Here is a 15,983-nt window from a genome sequence, read left to right as displayed (position 1 = left end):
AAATAAATATAAAAATAAATTTTCTGTGAGAACAACAATTTTTAAAAGTGTGAACATTTACTAAGCACCGTTTGAAAATTAAATTAGTAAATCACTTGCCCCCTGGAGATCTCAATCTAATAGAAATAGTAGAACAGAAAACAGGAGTGAACATAAGCTCTGGAGTAGGATTCTTTCTGGCAGTGAGAAGAAAAGCACCTATTCTGACTCTGGTCAACTGATGCAGCAGGCTGGTTTCCCCCTGGAATCAAACCTAAGTAATCAGTAAAGAGTTCTCAGATACGCAAGGACTTGCTACTTAACTTCCCCCACCCTCAAGGTGTGCAAATCACCATAGGCGCCGACTCCATGGGGCCTGAGGGGGCCCGAGCCCCCTCAAAAATTCGTTTGGGGGGGCTCTGCCCCCCCAATAATTTAAGAAAAACAAAGCCACTCCCGATCTAGAGAGGGGGTGGGGTTGCGGGCTCTCGACCCATCAACAATCTCGCGGGGCTGGCGTCAGCCCCGCGAGAAGCGGGGATTCCCCCTAGCTCATTAATATTCACCGCCCACGGCGGCAGCCAATCGGCTGCCGCAAAGGGCAGGCCCTCACAGGTTCACTTAAGGTCGGGGCAGCCCGGGGCTCGCCCCTTTCGTTCCCCCAGCAGCAGCGGTTTGGAGGTCTTGGGCCCCCCCAATATTTTTTATAAGTCGGTATGGGCCCCCGCCCCCCCCAGTATTTTTTATAAGTCGGCGCCCCTGCAAATCACCACAAACAGTATTTCAAGTGACCAGAGTTGAATGCAAGCAATTTATCAGGAAGTGCCATCTGAGAGTGAGACAGAACATTTTTTGCACCCATGTCCCTGGATCCAAAGCAAGACGGTTAATTTGTGTCTCAAACTCTGTGTTTTTAAATTTCACTCAAAATACATGATAGGTTGTAATGATGGGCTAGATGTAGTCAATATTACCCATAACTCTTGGGAAGATGCCTCACGTATCTCCCAAAAAATCAGTTGACCCTTACATAAAATTATCATTCTAGCTTCCCCCCTTCATCTGCAGCAATTAAACAAGAAGAACAAACACAACATTCTGTGCTCCTTTCATGTTGTCTATAGATAATTGTAGCTTGCTGGATGTCAGCCATCTTATGTATTGCCCCAGTGGGATTTATGAGAGTTCTCCATTGATCAATAACCAGAGAAAATCTTTGGATTGAAAAATGATCTTTTGAAAAAGCACAGAATGTACTTTGTGGCAGCTACTGTGCATACAAGGCTGACATTTGACTCTTATTGCTGCAAGCCGAAATACCTCTTTGCTTTTCTTAAAAAAAGAAGAAGCAAATTTCTAAGATACCACAGGGGGAATTGGGCTGCAGCTTGTGCAGGGAGAAGGGGAACAAAAAGCCAGTAAAGACTATCCAATTATTCCTCTGCTACTTGATTCAATAAGAGCAGGAACATCTAAATGGATTTGGGAACTGAAAGCTTCTTTTACAGGTTGACTCAAGAACATGCACTGTCAAGCTGGCTCCAGCTTTTGAGATTCCTGGGGTCAGACAGTGCTGATAGCACCCCAAACACCTGCTCCCCTAGGAGCAGCACTCCTGCAGCCGCTTGCCTGCCCCCATATCTGATGAGCCCATTTTCTCCAAGCGCTTGGGGAGGGTGGTAGGCAGTTGCCTTACCCTGTAGTTACACTGCCAGGGTTGTTTTGCTGCTGTGGGCAAAATGCCCCCCCCCAAGATGGTGGCCGCCCTGCAGATCCAGGTTCCCTCCCCATCCCTGTTCCTGCCATTGCATCTGCACTGGCAGTGGCAACGGCACCAGACACAGCACCGCAACTGCACCCTCATCTACAGCTGTGCCCATGCTGCTGTCATGGGGGGCAAGGACACAGCAGGTGCAGTGGTGAGAGGGCAGTGGCAGGGGAGAGGGCAATGGTGCTGTCTTGGGGGGGGGTGAAGCCCCAGTGGGGTAGGCCGCACAGTGGTGGGGGCAGGGACGGCGGTCAGATCCACTGCCAGAGGCAAATGGCGTCCCCTCGCCTCATGCATGGGCTGCCCCTGGACATGGCAACAACTGCTACCACTCTTTGGCAAGCCCACTCATGCGTGAGCAGCTACCAAAGAGATTGGTAGCTGCTGCAGGGCTGCTGGTGGGAGGCCCATGGGATGGCACCACTGGGGTGGGGCCAGGCAAAGTGTCAGCCTTGATGGGCCTTGCATGTCTGTGGACCACAGCAAATGCCCCAGTGGGCAGACCGCTGATCCTGAGCCTGTGTACTGTTTAACTTCTGAACCACCTGTAGCTCTTCAGATGAAGGGTGGTATATAGATGACGATGATGACACTGTGGAACTGGACAACTGAGCTGGAACTGGACAACATGTGCTTAACAGCTAAACCTGAACAACCAAAGTATTTTTCTGCCGTGAGGAGTTCACATTTATGTGTGAGTTGTGAATATTATTATTGTTGCTGTTATTTATATAGCACATCAATGTACATAGCTCTGTACACCAAAGGGCATGCAATCAATTGCATCTGAAAATGCTTGGTTTAGTTGACAAATTTAGTTATAATTTACTTGGGAGCCAGGCTTCCCATTAATTAAATACACAAATTAAATTGGGAAACTACCTAAGCTGTCTGTTGCTGGCATATGTCCTTTTCTTCATAAGCATTAGACAAGAGATTAAATTGTAGTAGGATTTGCTGGAGTCTCAGGGTGTGATTTACTGAAATTACGGGTAGAGGAGAAATTTGTTTGGTCCACAACCTAATTAGCCAACCTAATTTGCTCATCCTGGATTTATATGTGGATGAGAACACAGCTGTCAATTGGAGTATAGTACACATGTATATGACTTTTGTGATGCACTTTAATGCACATTAATTTAATGTACGGTATTTTTAATCTTTGTTGGAAGCCGCCCAGAGTGGCTGGGGAAACCCAGCCAGTTGGGCAGGGTACAAATAATAAATTATTGTTGTTGTTGTTGTTGTTGTTATTATTATTATTATTATTATTATTACTACTACTACTACTACTTTAGGTTCACAAAGTGTGCACCAAAATGCATGTTTTATGGAAAAATACATTCAAAGATTCATACTTTAGGGAAAGAATATATATAAAATGAGAAAAATTGTAGCATTTAAATGCATTTTGAGGCAAACAGTGAGATGAAACAGAACTATGATTGAGAGTATTTGAAAGTGATTTGGAATGGAAACAGACCCACCTGTCGCCACGTGAGCGCATGAGCATTCAAACCCCTTGTTTAAAAAGTCAGTATTTCTTGTATTAGCAATCAAGGTTTCATACAACCATCTCTTCTTCTTAACTAGAGCAAATTTTATCTTCAGATTAACAGTTTTTAATTTTTAATCTATTTTTCAGAATAACAGTTCTGTACCTGGCCCTGCCTCCGCCCCTGTTCTTCCCTCTTCTGGGTTCGAAAGGACCTGCACATCAGTGATGGCATGTCAGTTGGACACGCCTAAAATGGCCACCACCTGTACAGCCATTTCAGTTTCATCTGAAGTCTCATTCACAGTCCTATTTTTTAAAACAAACAAACAGTCATACACATAGAGGCAGCCTGGGTTGCCCTGTGTCAGAGTTGAGCATTCGGTTATTCTTTGTTACCTGCATGTGAAATAACTGATGGGATAAGTAATGGGTGCAGGATACACACTTACAGGAAAATGAATCCTGTATCCTGCTGGGGGCTGGAAGAGACCTCAGTAATCATTATAGTTAAGTTTAATTTTGTACATTGCATGTGTTGTTTAAAGACCAAAGGTCTCTCTTCTTCGGCACATAAATTTCAAGGGATTATGATAATGCTACCTTGCAGAAAATAGCTGAAATTACAGGCTGAACTGAACTCCAAGGGGCTACTTTATCTGAATGTTGTGCATGCTCTCTAGCTCTCTCTCGGATAATATATAACACTGGATGTACACAAATGAGATAAAATGACTGGGAGAGGACTGAATAAAACAATTGACATAAAAGGTCTCTGAGTAATGTTGGAGCACAGCACCTTGATAAATAAAAAAATAAAAAATTGAATTCACGAGAGGGAGCATTTAAGTAAAGCAGCTGTTACCTGGAACGTGCTCTTGCGATGTGTATGATCTGCTCTGGCAATTAGGCACCTGGGAACTTGAGAGCCCCTTGGCATCAATGGGGCCAGTCTCTGGGGAAGCTGTCTCATTGGGCTTCAGTCTCAGGACCTGGGGCTGGGTTCAGATCTTGCTGGTTCCTCCTCTGTGTCAGAGTGCTGGCTGCTCTTCAAGATCAGGGTTGTGACAGCTGATGCAGACAAGCAAGTTCATTCTTTTTCACTGACACTTCAGGTGTTCTGCACTCCTCAAGGAATGTCCCTTGTATGGAAACCTATCTATTGTCATCTGTGGACTCAGCTACATTAGTCAGAAGACAGTGTTATAAATGTGTTATAACACTGTAACTCCAGATGGCGCTATAGAACTGAATACACAACTCAATTATATTTTCAATTGTGAGATTTACAACTTTCTTTGCAGAGCGTTTTCAGAGCGATTTTTATAGCTGTGTAGATCTAGCTTGTGTCTTCAACAAAACAGGGGAAGAAGCGGGAGTGGTAATCAAGGACTGTGCTGTCATTCATCTTTGGCCATTCTAGTCCAACAAATACGATATTTTTTTATTTTAAGGGCTCACATTAATTCCAGTTCAGATGTGCTTTCCAACAGTGATATTTTTAATGCACTGAGAAGCAGTATTATTATTTTTTTTTTATTAGAGTTTAAATTTGATATTCTGTTTTTGGGAGGCAGGCAAGGGAAAAGTAAGTGGGCACTTGGGAAGCAGGAAAGAACACATTACAGTTTCATTTCTAAGTGGAGGTTTATAATGTGATTATCAAAATGTGAATAACAATCAAAATAGTGTAGCAGTTTATTCCTAATAGGTAGATTTTTTTTATTTGAAATAAAATAAAATAGTAACATGCTTTTCCAGCAGGAATCTCCATTCATGCCAAGTTCTTTTCTACATTTGAGCAAAATGTATTTATATGATTCAAACATCAAACACTGGAATGATAAATAGCAGGAATAAAATCCTGTTTCAGGAAATGACTGCAATGGAAGAACAATTAAAATAAAACTGGCAAAAAGTTGAAAATATTATTTAAGCTTGAAGAAAACATGGGGGGGGGGGAGGAACATTGCACTGGAAACAAAATGTTAAGTCAAAAAGCAACCAGTATGGGCAACAAATGTATTAAAAGATTTATACAGTGAAGTATCAGCAGAATATTCACATTCATGTATCTAAATTTCTTTCTTTTTTTAAAAAAAGTCCAAGCCAGTGTCTTACACAGCAAATTACTGTGTAATTCATTTCCATTCTCAGTTCAGTGTTAGTGTTGCCTCTAAAGCCCCAAATAGCTTAGAACCAGGATACCCAAAGGATCCTTTTAAAATTGTGTGTCCACAACGGAGCCCTTCTGCATGTCTTCTGATCGTCTGCAGCGCGGGAGGCATGGATGTATTAGAAAGCACCTTGGGGGTGGAGATTTGTTTGCTTTCCATCTTTGCTGGCAACTGAAGACCTTGTTGTTTCGGAAAACCTCTGATTTGCCTAATGTTGCAAGTTGATTGTTTATTTTATTGTTTTGCTTTTATTGTGATGCATTGGCTGTTCCGTGAGAGTAGGAAGATGAAATAATGATTAATTCATAAATAAAATACATTATCGAGTTCAGCTGACTAGAAATGGAGATTAGGGGTCAAACCACATTTCAGGCTGTAAAAAATAGAGGAATGTTTTTAAATTCTATATTTAAAAAAAGCAAAGCTGCTACCCTTTCCGAAACACAGGTGAAGGTCATGCCCTGATCTTCCCAGCAGGGAATCACTTCACTAAACTGGTATAAAATCAGTGTGTTTCTACCGTGGATGTGCTGCTTTGGAGCCTAATATATGAAGGTGGTATAGCAGTTCCTTTCCCTCACACAAACAGATATCAAATATTTTTCAGAGAGGAGGCTGGTTGAAAAAACCTTGTGAATTAATATGAAAGCAATCAACGCTGCATGTGGCTGTATGTACAACTTTGGTCTGTGAGGGGTTGTGGGCATATAAATGCTAAATGTTCCAGCGGTCTTGAAAAACTATACATGCTTATTTTACAACATTGAAATAAATACTGAAGTTGTGAAAAAGGAAGGCAGGAATTTTATTTCATGCTATTGGTAGTTTCTTTAAATGGAAGCAATTCTCAGGAGCTTAAGTGGTTCAGTTCATTTTGTATGCAAAGCTTCTTTCAGGGTATTAGAAGCATCTTCATTTCAAAGATTAGAAATGTTAAAGAAGAATGACAGATGGAATGAAGAGCAGGCGGGGGGGGGGGAGAGTGTCCTGCTACAGGAACAGTGAGAGTGGTGCAAGAGCTATTTCTAGGTGCTCACAGGTTTCCTGCCTAAACCTAACTTTTGATTTCTCAAGTGATGGAGTGCACACTTTTGCCACAAGGCCTATCTGTTGATTGTAGTCAATGGTCTGCTCTGCCTCATGGGAAGATCAGTAATGGTGGACAAATTACCCTGAAAGGCAACTCAGGGAACACTACATTATTCTGTAGTGCACAGGCATATACTGGGGCAAGAGCTCCATTCAGAATGGTAAACATTTGAGGTCCAACAGACCTCACCTGTGCCCTGTGGAAACTGGTGTGCTCTGAAACAGAATCGTTTGCATTTTGCTAAAGTTCCTCTACACATAGAGCTGATGCATGCCCTTAGCTTTTGCACGCCTCACAACTGTAGTGTAAAATAAATACATTTTAAAAGTACATGCATTTTAAAAATGGTTCTTCTCCCATTTTTTCCTGTAATATCAGTAATACTGCCAGGCCCACTCAGTCAGCATAGGAGTATTTTTTAGTATCATGTGTGAAACCACTAAGGCTTACAAACCTTACTGTCCAGATGACACACAAAGTTCAGTCACATGAAATTTCCCCATTTACTTGCTTGCTTGCTTACTTACTTACTTACTTACTTACTTACTTACTTACAGAAAGCAGCTACAGAGACTGCAGTCTTAAGCAGAGGATAACCTCCTCATCACCGTTAGATCTCAGGGTCGTGCAATATAAGTCACATTATCAAAATCTATCGGGCACTAAAACAATCAAACCATAAATTAGTTTACAAAAAGAGTTTACAAAAAGAACTAACCATAAATTAGTTTACAAAAATTGCAGTACAGGGTGTGGTCTGAAGGCACACAAAGTCACCATCTTGTTAGGCACTGCTTCCACTCTACGATGTTGTTATAGTTCCATCTATAGGAGATCACACACAAGGGTTGGGCTACAGCTGGGAAGTTTCATTTCTCCATTAGTAATTTCTCCTCTGCATTCTGTTTCTATCTGCTTTGTGCAGGAAGATTGTCCCGCAGTTCTGTGTGTTTCATGGCTAAATGCCTTTTTCGTTGGGGGGAGGGGGAGGTTGCATATGAAGAGTAGTGAGAAGTGAGCACAGCAATACAATTATTTTCTGCCTCCTGTGCACTTGTTGTTGTTTAGTCATTTAGTCGTGTCTGACTCTTCGTGACCCCCTGGACCAGAGCACACCAGGCACTCCTGTCTTCCACTGCCTCCCGCAGTTTGGTCAAACTCATGTTGGTAGCTTCGAGAACACTGTCCCACCATCTCGTCCTCTGTCGTCCCCTTCTCCTTGTGCCCTCCATCTTTCCCAACATCAGGGTCTTTTCCAGGGAGTCTTCTCTTCTCACGAGGTGGCCAAAGTCTTGGAGACTCAGCTTCAGGATCTGTCCTTCCAGTGAGCACTCAGGGATGATTTCCTTCAGAATGGATAGGTTTGATCTTCTTGCAGTCCATGGGACTCTCAAGAGTCTCCTCCAGCACCATAATTCAAAAGCATCAATTCTTCGGCGATCAGCCTTCTTTATGGTCCAGCTCTCACTTCCATACATCACTACTGGGAAAACCATGGCTTTAACTATACGGACCTTTGTTGGCAAGGTGATGTCTCTGCTTTTAAAGATGCTGTCTAGGTTTGCCATCGCCTTTCTCCCAAGGAGCAGGCGTCTTTTAATTTCGTGACTGCTGTCACCATCTGCAGTGATCATGGAGCCCAAGAAAGTAAAATCTCTTACTGCCTCCATTTCTTCCCCTTCTATTTGCCAGGAGGTGATGGGCCCAGTGGCCATGATCTTCGTTTTTTTTGATGTTGAGCTTCAGACCATATTTTGTGCTCTCCTCTTTCACCCTCATTAAAAGGTTCTTTAATTCCTCCTCAGTTTCTGCCATTAAGGTTGTGTCATCTGCATATCTGAGGTTGTTGATATTTCTTCCGGCGATCTTAATTCTGGCTTGGGATTCATCCAGCCCAGCCTTTCGCATGATGAATTCCTCCTGTGCACTAGTAAAAAGTAATGATTTGTAATTAAGAATGGTTCCAAGCCTCACAATATACACCTTCTGATCAGGTGCCAGTGCTCTTACATTAGCACAGTCCTTGAGTTCATCTTTGGGCACGGCAGTGTCTAAGATTCTTAGAACCTCGGTTTGCTGGCCACACCCACATTTCATGGTTGATGTTCCTCACAGTCCCTCCAGGGGCTGTGAAGAAGTTCAAGCAGCAAGGACGGAGGGAATGAGGCATGGCTCCACCTGAAATTTCCCACAGGTACCAGAAAGGCCAAGGCACCTGCAGAGCTGCTTGACTCTTTCTCTGCCACTTTGGAAGACAGAATGGGAGTGACACTGGGAGTAAGCCCCTGCCAAAGGACGAGCCTCCATTACTGTCCTCCTTACATAAACTAATTGGCTAAACTATGAGGTGCTCTCTACACAAGATATGCAAATAAGCAGTGATTAAATCAGCTGCTGAAAAAATCAGGACTTTTCAAGGTATTTGAATGGTATTTTGATGCTTTGAAAAATCGTTTCAACAGCCACAAATGGAAAAGGAGAGGGCAGATTGCTTTATGTTTTCTTTTTCTTTTTGGATACGGCTTTCTCTTTCTGTCCTGTCCTTCATAATGAGACAAGAGGCATGTGAAGTTGTTTGTTTCTTGAAGGAAGAAAGGAAGGCAGACCTTTGATTTATGCTTTACAATGAATTTAATATGGTTTTACTACGTCTGCTTCCTTTGACTAAGGAGTAACTAGGTGATATTTATTACCATCTTTTGATGGGATGTTGTGGGGAAAAGAGCACAGTAAAGAATAACCCGCAGCTGGACTTGTTGTGTAAGCCACGTAGAGGCTGAATTAAAGAAAGACTTACATTACGATGGGTGTGTTTGCACTGGAAAAGAAGGCATCGCAAGATGGAATCCAGTGGCTGAGATGGGTTTGGAAAGGTCTCTCTGTAAATTCCTTAGGCTGCAGTTTGAATCTGCTCTGTGTGACTGTGTTATCATCAGGATGGGATGTGACCTTAGAAATACGAGCATGACAGAGGAAGCAGAAACTGCAACAAAACAAACCAGGGAAAGATTTATGATCTGAACAACGAAGTGAGAAGAATGCAACACTGGAATCGGGAAATAAGAACTTAATGAAAAACTACACATGCTGTTATCGATTATAAATACTAAATACTATATATATATAGTATACACACTATATATATATAGTATATATATATATATACACACACACACTCCAGTAGCACCTTAGAGACCAAGTAAGTTTGTTCTTGGTATAAGCTTTCATGTGCATGAAAGCTTAAACATGAAAGCTTATACCAAGAACAAACTTAGTTGGTCTCTAAGGTGCTACTGGACAATTTATTTATTTTTTTATATATTTCTACTGCGTCAGACCAACAACTGCTACCTACCTGAATCAAGGTTTATATGAGTAATTTGCAGTATGCAGAGTTGTAGAGGGGCAGCTGTTCAAAATATTATGGTAATTGCAAAGTGATGTCAACTAGAGACCAAATGAGAATTGACGCCGCAGTGGGGGTATATCTTGGACATATTCTGTAATGAGAGCGGGAAACTGGTTTTGGAAATTGTATTAATTTGGTTTGATTTGTAATAATTTGGAAAATCAATAAAAATAACTGGCAAAAAATGTTTTTTAGAACCTGAGAAAGTAAAAGGAAGCCAGAAGCAAGTAATATACTTTGATAACTCTAGAATTGAGGCTGCTTTCTGTCACAAATTCTAAGAATGAATTTTATATCCTCCCACCTCTACTGCTAGGATTCGTAGTTTGGAGTTTTTAGAAAGCATCTTTCATTTTTCAAGTTGACCTAATCAACCATTTTGTGCCAAAATCCCAATGACTCTTTGAAGTGAATTGCATAAGAGGCTTAATATAACTGAGCTTAAATCCTGAACCTTTTGCTTTTCATCTAGCACTGCTCTTTGAATAACAAGTTGGATTTTGAAGGAGGGGAATCTTACTGTGAATCTCAGGTTATCAGTTCTTTTGCCAGGTGACTGTACTGACACACTGTGGTTCTCAGCAGTTTTAAATCAAATGTCGTAAGTGCGGGATGTGTGTGTATGAGTAAACATCAAGGAGCTGACTTTTTCATATCTTTTAGAAGTGATACATTAATAATACAGTTTTTGGAATAGTAGCAAATATTGGTTATGTGATATTTTATATGCATTACTAAGCATTTATTAAAAAGGTTAAATTTAGAAGTTTTCATTGCTTTTGCTATCAACAGTAACTGGAAGATACAAGGCTCCCCCCCAACCCCCCCCCCCTAATTAAAGTCACTGATATTCTATTTATTTCATTCTGTTTGTGAATCCCTGGGAAACATCTCAAAGCAATACATAAGCTTTTTTTTACAAAAAAATAAGATGTTTTGAAATCAGATTTACAGAAAAATGTTTTCCTCTTGTGATGCCCTGGGATGATAAATCAGTTTTATACAAACAGGAAATGTTGACAAAAACCAGGAATAAAATAAAGCTGCTTTTGGCGTACAGCTTTCAAGAGCGTCTTCCTGGCTTTACAGTTGTGGGAGCAATTATTTTACAACACTAAATTATATTTTACTCATGGGGAGAGTGCAGGGAATACAGAGTCTCCTTTTGATTTGGAGAACAGAATTTAGTAGTGACCAATAGAAAGCTGCATAAGCATTGAGTGTGGACTTCCTTCAGCAGCATGAATGCTCAAAGAAGATGTCTGCTTTGTGCATCTTTGACGTTGCTGAGCTCCATGCTTTGAAAGCCCTCTTTCTCCTTCGGTTCTGGAACGGCTATTGCCAATCTTTTTGTTAAATGGGTGGAGATGTGATTACCCCTAGGTACTTTGATTCGTCATTGTTTTGCTCGTCTTTTTGGATCTAAAATCTAATAGATAAGCTTGACTTCAGCTAGATCCCATTGCCACTTTGTGTAATCTCCCCCACAAATTCTATATGTAAATACTATTAGTTGAGCAAGGACCAGCAGTAATGGCTTTTCCATATAAGGTTCTTTACAACTGACTCTCAAAATACAAGTTGCTAACATCATTGAGCTGAAAGAAGGAGTAGAAATTAGCTATTCAACAAAATAAGATGGGGAATTTCCAAAAGCCATCTGTTCATTAAGATAAATACTGAAAACATATCACACATGGTCTAAGCATGCCATCCTGAATGAGAGGATTAGGGCTATGGCTGAGGAGGCAGAGAAAGAGAGAAGAGAACAAAAAGGAATTGCACACCCAATTAGAACTGGGTGAAAATGAAATGTTCCTACCATTAATTAGAGTAAATGTGTGATTTCAATGCATATCTGACCCATTTTAATATTAGTTTACCCATGTCAAGAATAAATTAGATGTGTGGCAGGTGTTGAAAAAAACCAAAACTATCTCTGGCAGAATAAGGAAAAGGTGCATAAAGGCTTCTCAAATCATATCATCAGAGGATCCTTGTTAGAGGTGTGGGAAAAGAATAAGAAATTGTTGGGAAAATATACCCCTTTGTGGTTATCACCCATTGATATCTTAACTATAAAAAAAACAAATATAGAAGGTGAGAGATGGACCTATGAAGACCTCCTGGAAAGATCTGAAAAAGGATGGAAAATCAGACCCTATGAAGAGTTAAAAGACAAACTAACAGGCTGGCTGCTGTACCATCAAATTAATGCCTTATGGAAAAAAGACAAAAAAACTGGGATGAATGAGAAAAAATCTAGGTTCCATGTAGAGATTATAGAAAGTAAAACCAAACTTCTATCCAAAATGTATAACCTGTTACTAGAATGGGATACTAAGGATGAGGAGGTCAAGGAAGTTATGATAAAATGGGCGATAGACATTGGATATAATTTGGACTATGATAATTGGACGAGGCTATGGAATAAAGGTATGAAATTTACTGCCTGCACTACCCTTAGAGAAAATATGGAAAAGATGATGTACCGTTGGTACATCACCCCCGTGAAATTAGAAAAAATGTATAAGACCGGGGATAATAGGTGTTGGAAGTGTAAATCCAAAGAAGGCAGTTTCTATCATATGTGGTGGAAGTGTGAATAAATAAAAAAAAATTGAGAAGCCATATGCAACAAATTGAAGAAGATACTTAAATACACCTTTGTTAAAAAACCTGAAGCCTTCCTCCTAGGTATGATCGGAGACGAGATTAAAAAAGAAGTTTCAATATGCAACTGTAGCCGCTAGGATTTTACTAGCACAAAATTGGAAAACCCCTAATATCCCGACCGTTAAAGATTGGCAAATTAAACTATTTGAATACTTAGAACTGGCAAAAATGACGCAGAATATCAGACAGCAAAAAGATACAAAGTTTATTGACTATTGGATCAAATTTATAACATATATGGAAACAAATTCTAGAAATTTAAAAATCACAGTAGGTTTAACATAATTCTTGCGATGCATTGATGCTATAAAATGAAAACTGCAGAATGGAATTACAATTTTATAAAATCCAAAACCGAGATGGAGGGAAGTCAATTAGTGTGTTTTCTTTTTGGTCCCTTTAGGTTTTCTGTTGTTTGTTTTTGTTTTCTTTTTTCTCTTTTTTATGTACTGTTCATTTGTTCCTCTGCTTGCTTATTGAAAATTAATAAAAACTAAAAAGAAAAAAAGACCAAAACATTAGGTCCCAGAAAACTTTCAGTAGAGTGATGTACCATAAATTAAATAAATAAATAAACAAACCTTTATTGTCACTACAGCACCTGTGTGCAGTGAAATTAAACGAGGGCCCCCCCCCATACACTCAGTCTTGTTCGCGCTCTGTGTGCTTGTCAGAAGTCAATTACACCACTATTTTTTTTCCATTCAGCAGCCCAACAGCCCACGGATAAAAACTGTTCTTTAACCTGTTGGTGCGGCTGACTATACATCTGTATCTCCTGCCTGTAGGAGATTAAAGAGGTGCTGGCCAGGGTGTGAGTCGTCCCTGGGAATTTCCCTCGCTCTCCTGAGGCAGTGGTCTCCCGCGATGTCATCTTGCAAACTCCGAGGACAGCCCATGATGTCATGTGCTGTGTTCATCACCCTCTGTTAAGGACTTCCCTGCTTCGTTTGTTGTTTAAAAGAATTACGCCTTGTCTATTATAATCTCTTTATTTTATTTATTTCCCATAATTCATGAGATGAACCTAAATATATAAAACTGACTACTGAAAATAATTGCTTCTGTAGTTATGAAAAATGGTGTGAAAATTCTGTCACAAGTGTTAGATCTGTGATGACGACTCCTCACGTGAAGTCATCAACTGATGACACTGGAGCTGCTAGATTTGCGCAGGAAACACTAAGAGCGAGTGCCTGCTGCTGTAGCTTTCATGAGAATAATCCCGGAACAAAATGTATTTCTATGTGGCCAGGTTCTCTTATTGATATGTGAGTCTTGCTTCCTAAATGTCCCTTCAAAGAATCTATTTTACTGTGATGTCTGCAAAAATGTATTGAACCTTCTTTTTAATTTTTTTAATATTTATGTTGTTTATGCAAACTTAATAAGCACATCTTTTAAAAACTTACATTAAATAATAATTACAATTGACTTGATTTTACGAGATCCTTTTAATGTCCCTGTAGAAATGGCTCAAAATAAAACTGGAAGTTGTTGAATTTTTCTCTCCTCTCTCTCCCTCCTCCCTGCAGGTGGAATGAAGAACATAGAACAACATACATTTGCCTTGGCTCACTACACCTATAGAATCCTCTCTACGTTAACATATCCTAACGGGGCACCTGCTGTGCGTCTTTACAGTGATACAGACTTCAGCAGCCCTGAGGTCCAGGGTCCAATCATTAATTTTAATGTATTGGATGAAAATGGAGATATAGTTGGTTATTCACAGGTATGCTTTAATAATTCTCTTGTTATCTTCTGATGCATTTTTGTGATCATTTGACCACCTTCACTCAAAATACCTGTTCTTGCTGAATTCTTTTATTCCTTCTGAACCTCCCACATGTTGTTTTATATTAAAAATAACAAACAAGGGAAGAAATATTTTGACAAAGTGGAGAACAAGTTGTCCGAACAAATTTGTACATGGCCACCAAGAACAGTGTTCAGTGTGGCTGGCATGTTATCTTCAAAAGTATGATGAAAACCTACCCCTTTGTCCTTTTTATGAGGTACGTCACCAGAGTCTTTTGAGTGATATTGGAAAGAGTCAAGGCCAACCTCCTCATTTTTTAAAATAAAGAATATATTGTTCAACGATGATCAAAGAATATGAATTAGCAATTCTAATGCTTTTAAGAGCCTCCCCACTCATTACATTAAATGTGATGAGTCCAGTTAAGATAATATTCATCGCCAGCCTAATGGCTTTTTTGGCCATGTTCCCAACAGCCATCTCTAAACCTCGGGGGGGGGGTGATCATTCACTATTGATTTCCCCCCATTGATTTAGCAGTTAAGATTCCAGGCAGGCAGAAGAACTTGATGGACTGGAGGAACAGAATACAAACCAGATGATGAGGAAAAAGATTCTGCTGATGCCTCCAGTTCAGTTATTCTTTTGGCCTGTATCATCTTCACTGTTATGCAGCGAGTATCTTAGCGCAAGTTCCCAAGGCAAAAGGGTTGGATTGTGTTGTTCTGCACTACTAAAATGGATCTGATATCAGAATGGCGTTTTGTCATTACAGCCTGGCAAAGTGCATTTGCAGTGTTGAAATGATTTGTCTCCTGCAGACAGTTATCTAGGTGGAAAACTGCTATCTTGGCTCAGACATATGATCAGAAGACAACCTAATGGATGCATTTAGCAACTCTTATATTCTAGAAAACCTGAAAATACTAGCATATCCTCCAACATTTCTCTGAAGAAATTAGGGATATCGTATTCTGCATTAGGAAGCTTCTCCTGCATTTGTTCTTGCCACACACATATACGTAATATACACATCAACATTGGTCAAGTCAATTACAACCTCTCAGCCTAACCTACCTCACAGGATTGTTGTAAAGAAAAGCTGTGTGAGGGAAGAGATTGTGTACAACACCTTCAACAGACAAATGGAGTAAAATAACATTTTAGCTGTAAGCTGTCTTGAGTCCCTGCCAGGGGAGGAAGTGGGTAATAATAATAATAATGGAAACCATGAGAATGATCATGTACATGTTGTTGTTGTTTAGTCGTTTAGTCGTGTCCGACTCTTCGTGACCCCATGGACCAGAGAACGCCAGGCACTCCTGTCCTCCACTGCCCCCCGCAGCTTGGTCAGACTCATGCTGGTAACCTCGAAAACACTATCCAACCATCTCGTCCTCTGTCGCCCCCTTCTCCTTGTGCCCTCCATCTTTCCCAACATCAGGGTCTTCTCCAGGGAGTCTTCTCTTCTCATGAGGTGGCCAAAGTACTGGAGCCTCAGCTTCACAATCTGTCCTTCCAGTGAGCACTCAGGGCTGATTTCCTTCAGAATGGAGAGGTTTGATCTTCTTGCAGTCCATGGGACTCTCAAGAGTCTCCTCCAGCACCATAATTCAAAAGCATCAAT

The 15,983-nt window shown here is 40.5% G+C and overlaps 1 protein-coding gene across 1 annotated transcript in view; it reads left to right on the top strand.

Annotated features, from left to right (window-relative positions):
• MOCOS (molybdenum cofactor sulfurase) overlaps positions 1 to 15,983 on the top strand; it is a 96,291-nt gene that overhangs the window by 46,013 nt on the left and 34,295 nt on the right. Inside the window, exon 6 of the mRNA XM_079949442.1 lies at positions 14,130 to 14,329. Within this exon, the coding sequence (XP_079805568.1) occupies positions 14,130 to 14,329 (200 nt within the window). The remainder of the gene's footprint in view (positions 1 to 14,129; positions 14,330 to 15,983) is intronic.

The sequence above is a fragment of the Podarcis cretensis genome (genome assembly GCF_951804945.1).
Source record: "Podarcis cretensis genome assembly, chromosome: 13".
NCBI classification, from domain to species: domain Eukaryota; kingdom Metazoa; phylum Chordata; class Lepidosauria; order Squamata; family Lacertidae; genus Podarcis; species Podarcis cretensis.
The sequence above is the reverse complement of the archived record's forward strand: the minus strand, read 5'-3'. Positions and strand labels throughout refer to the sequence as shown.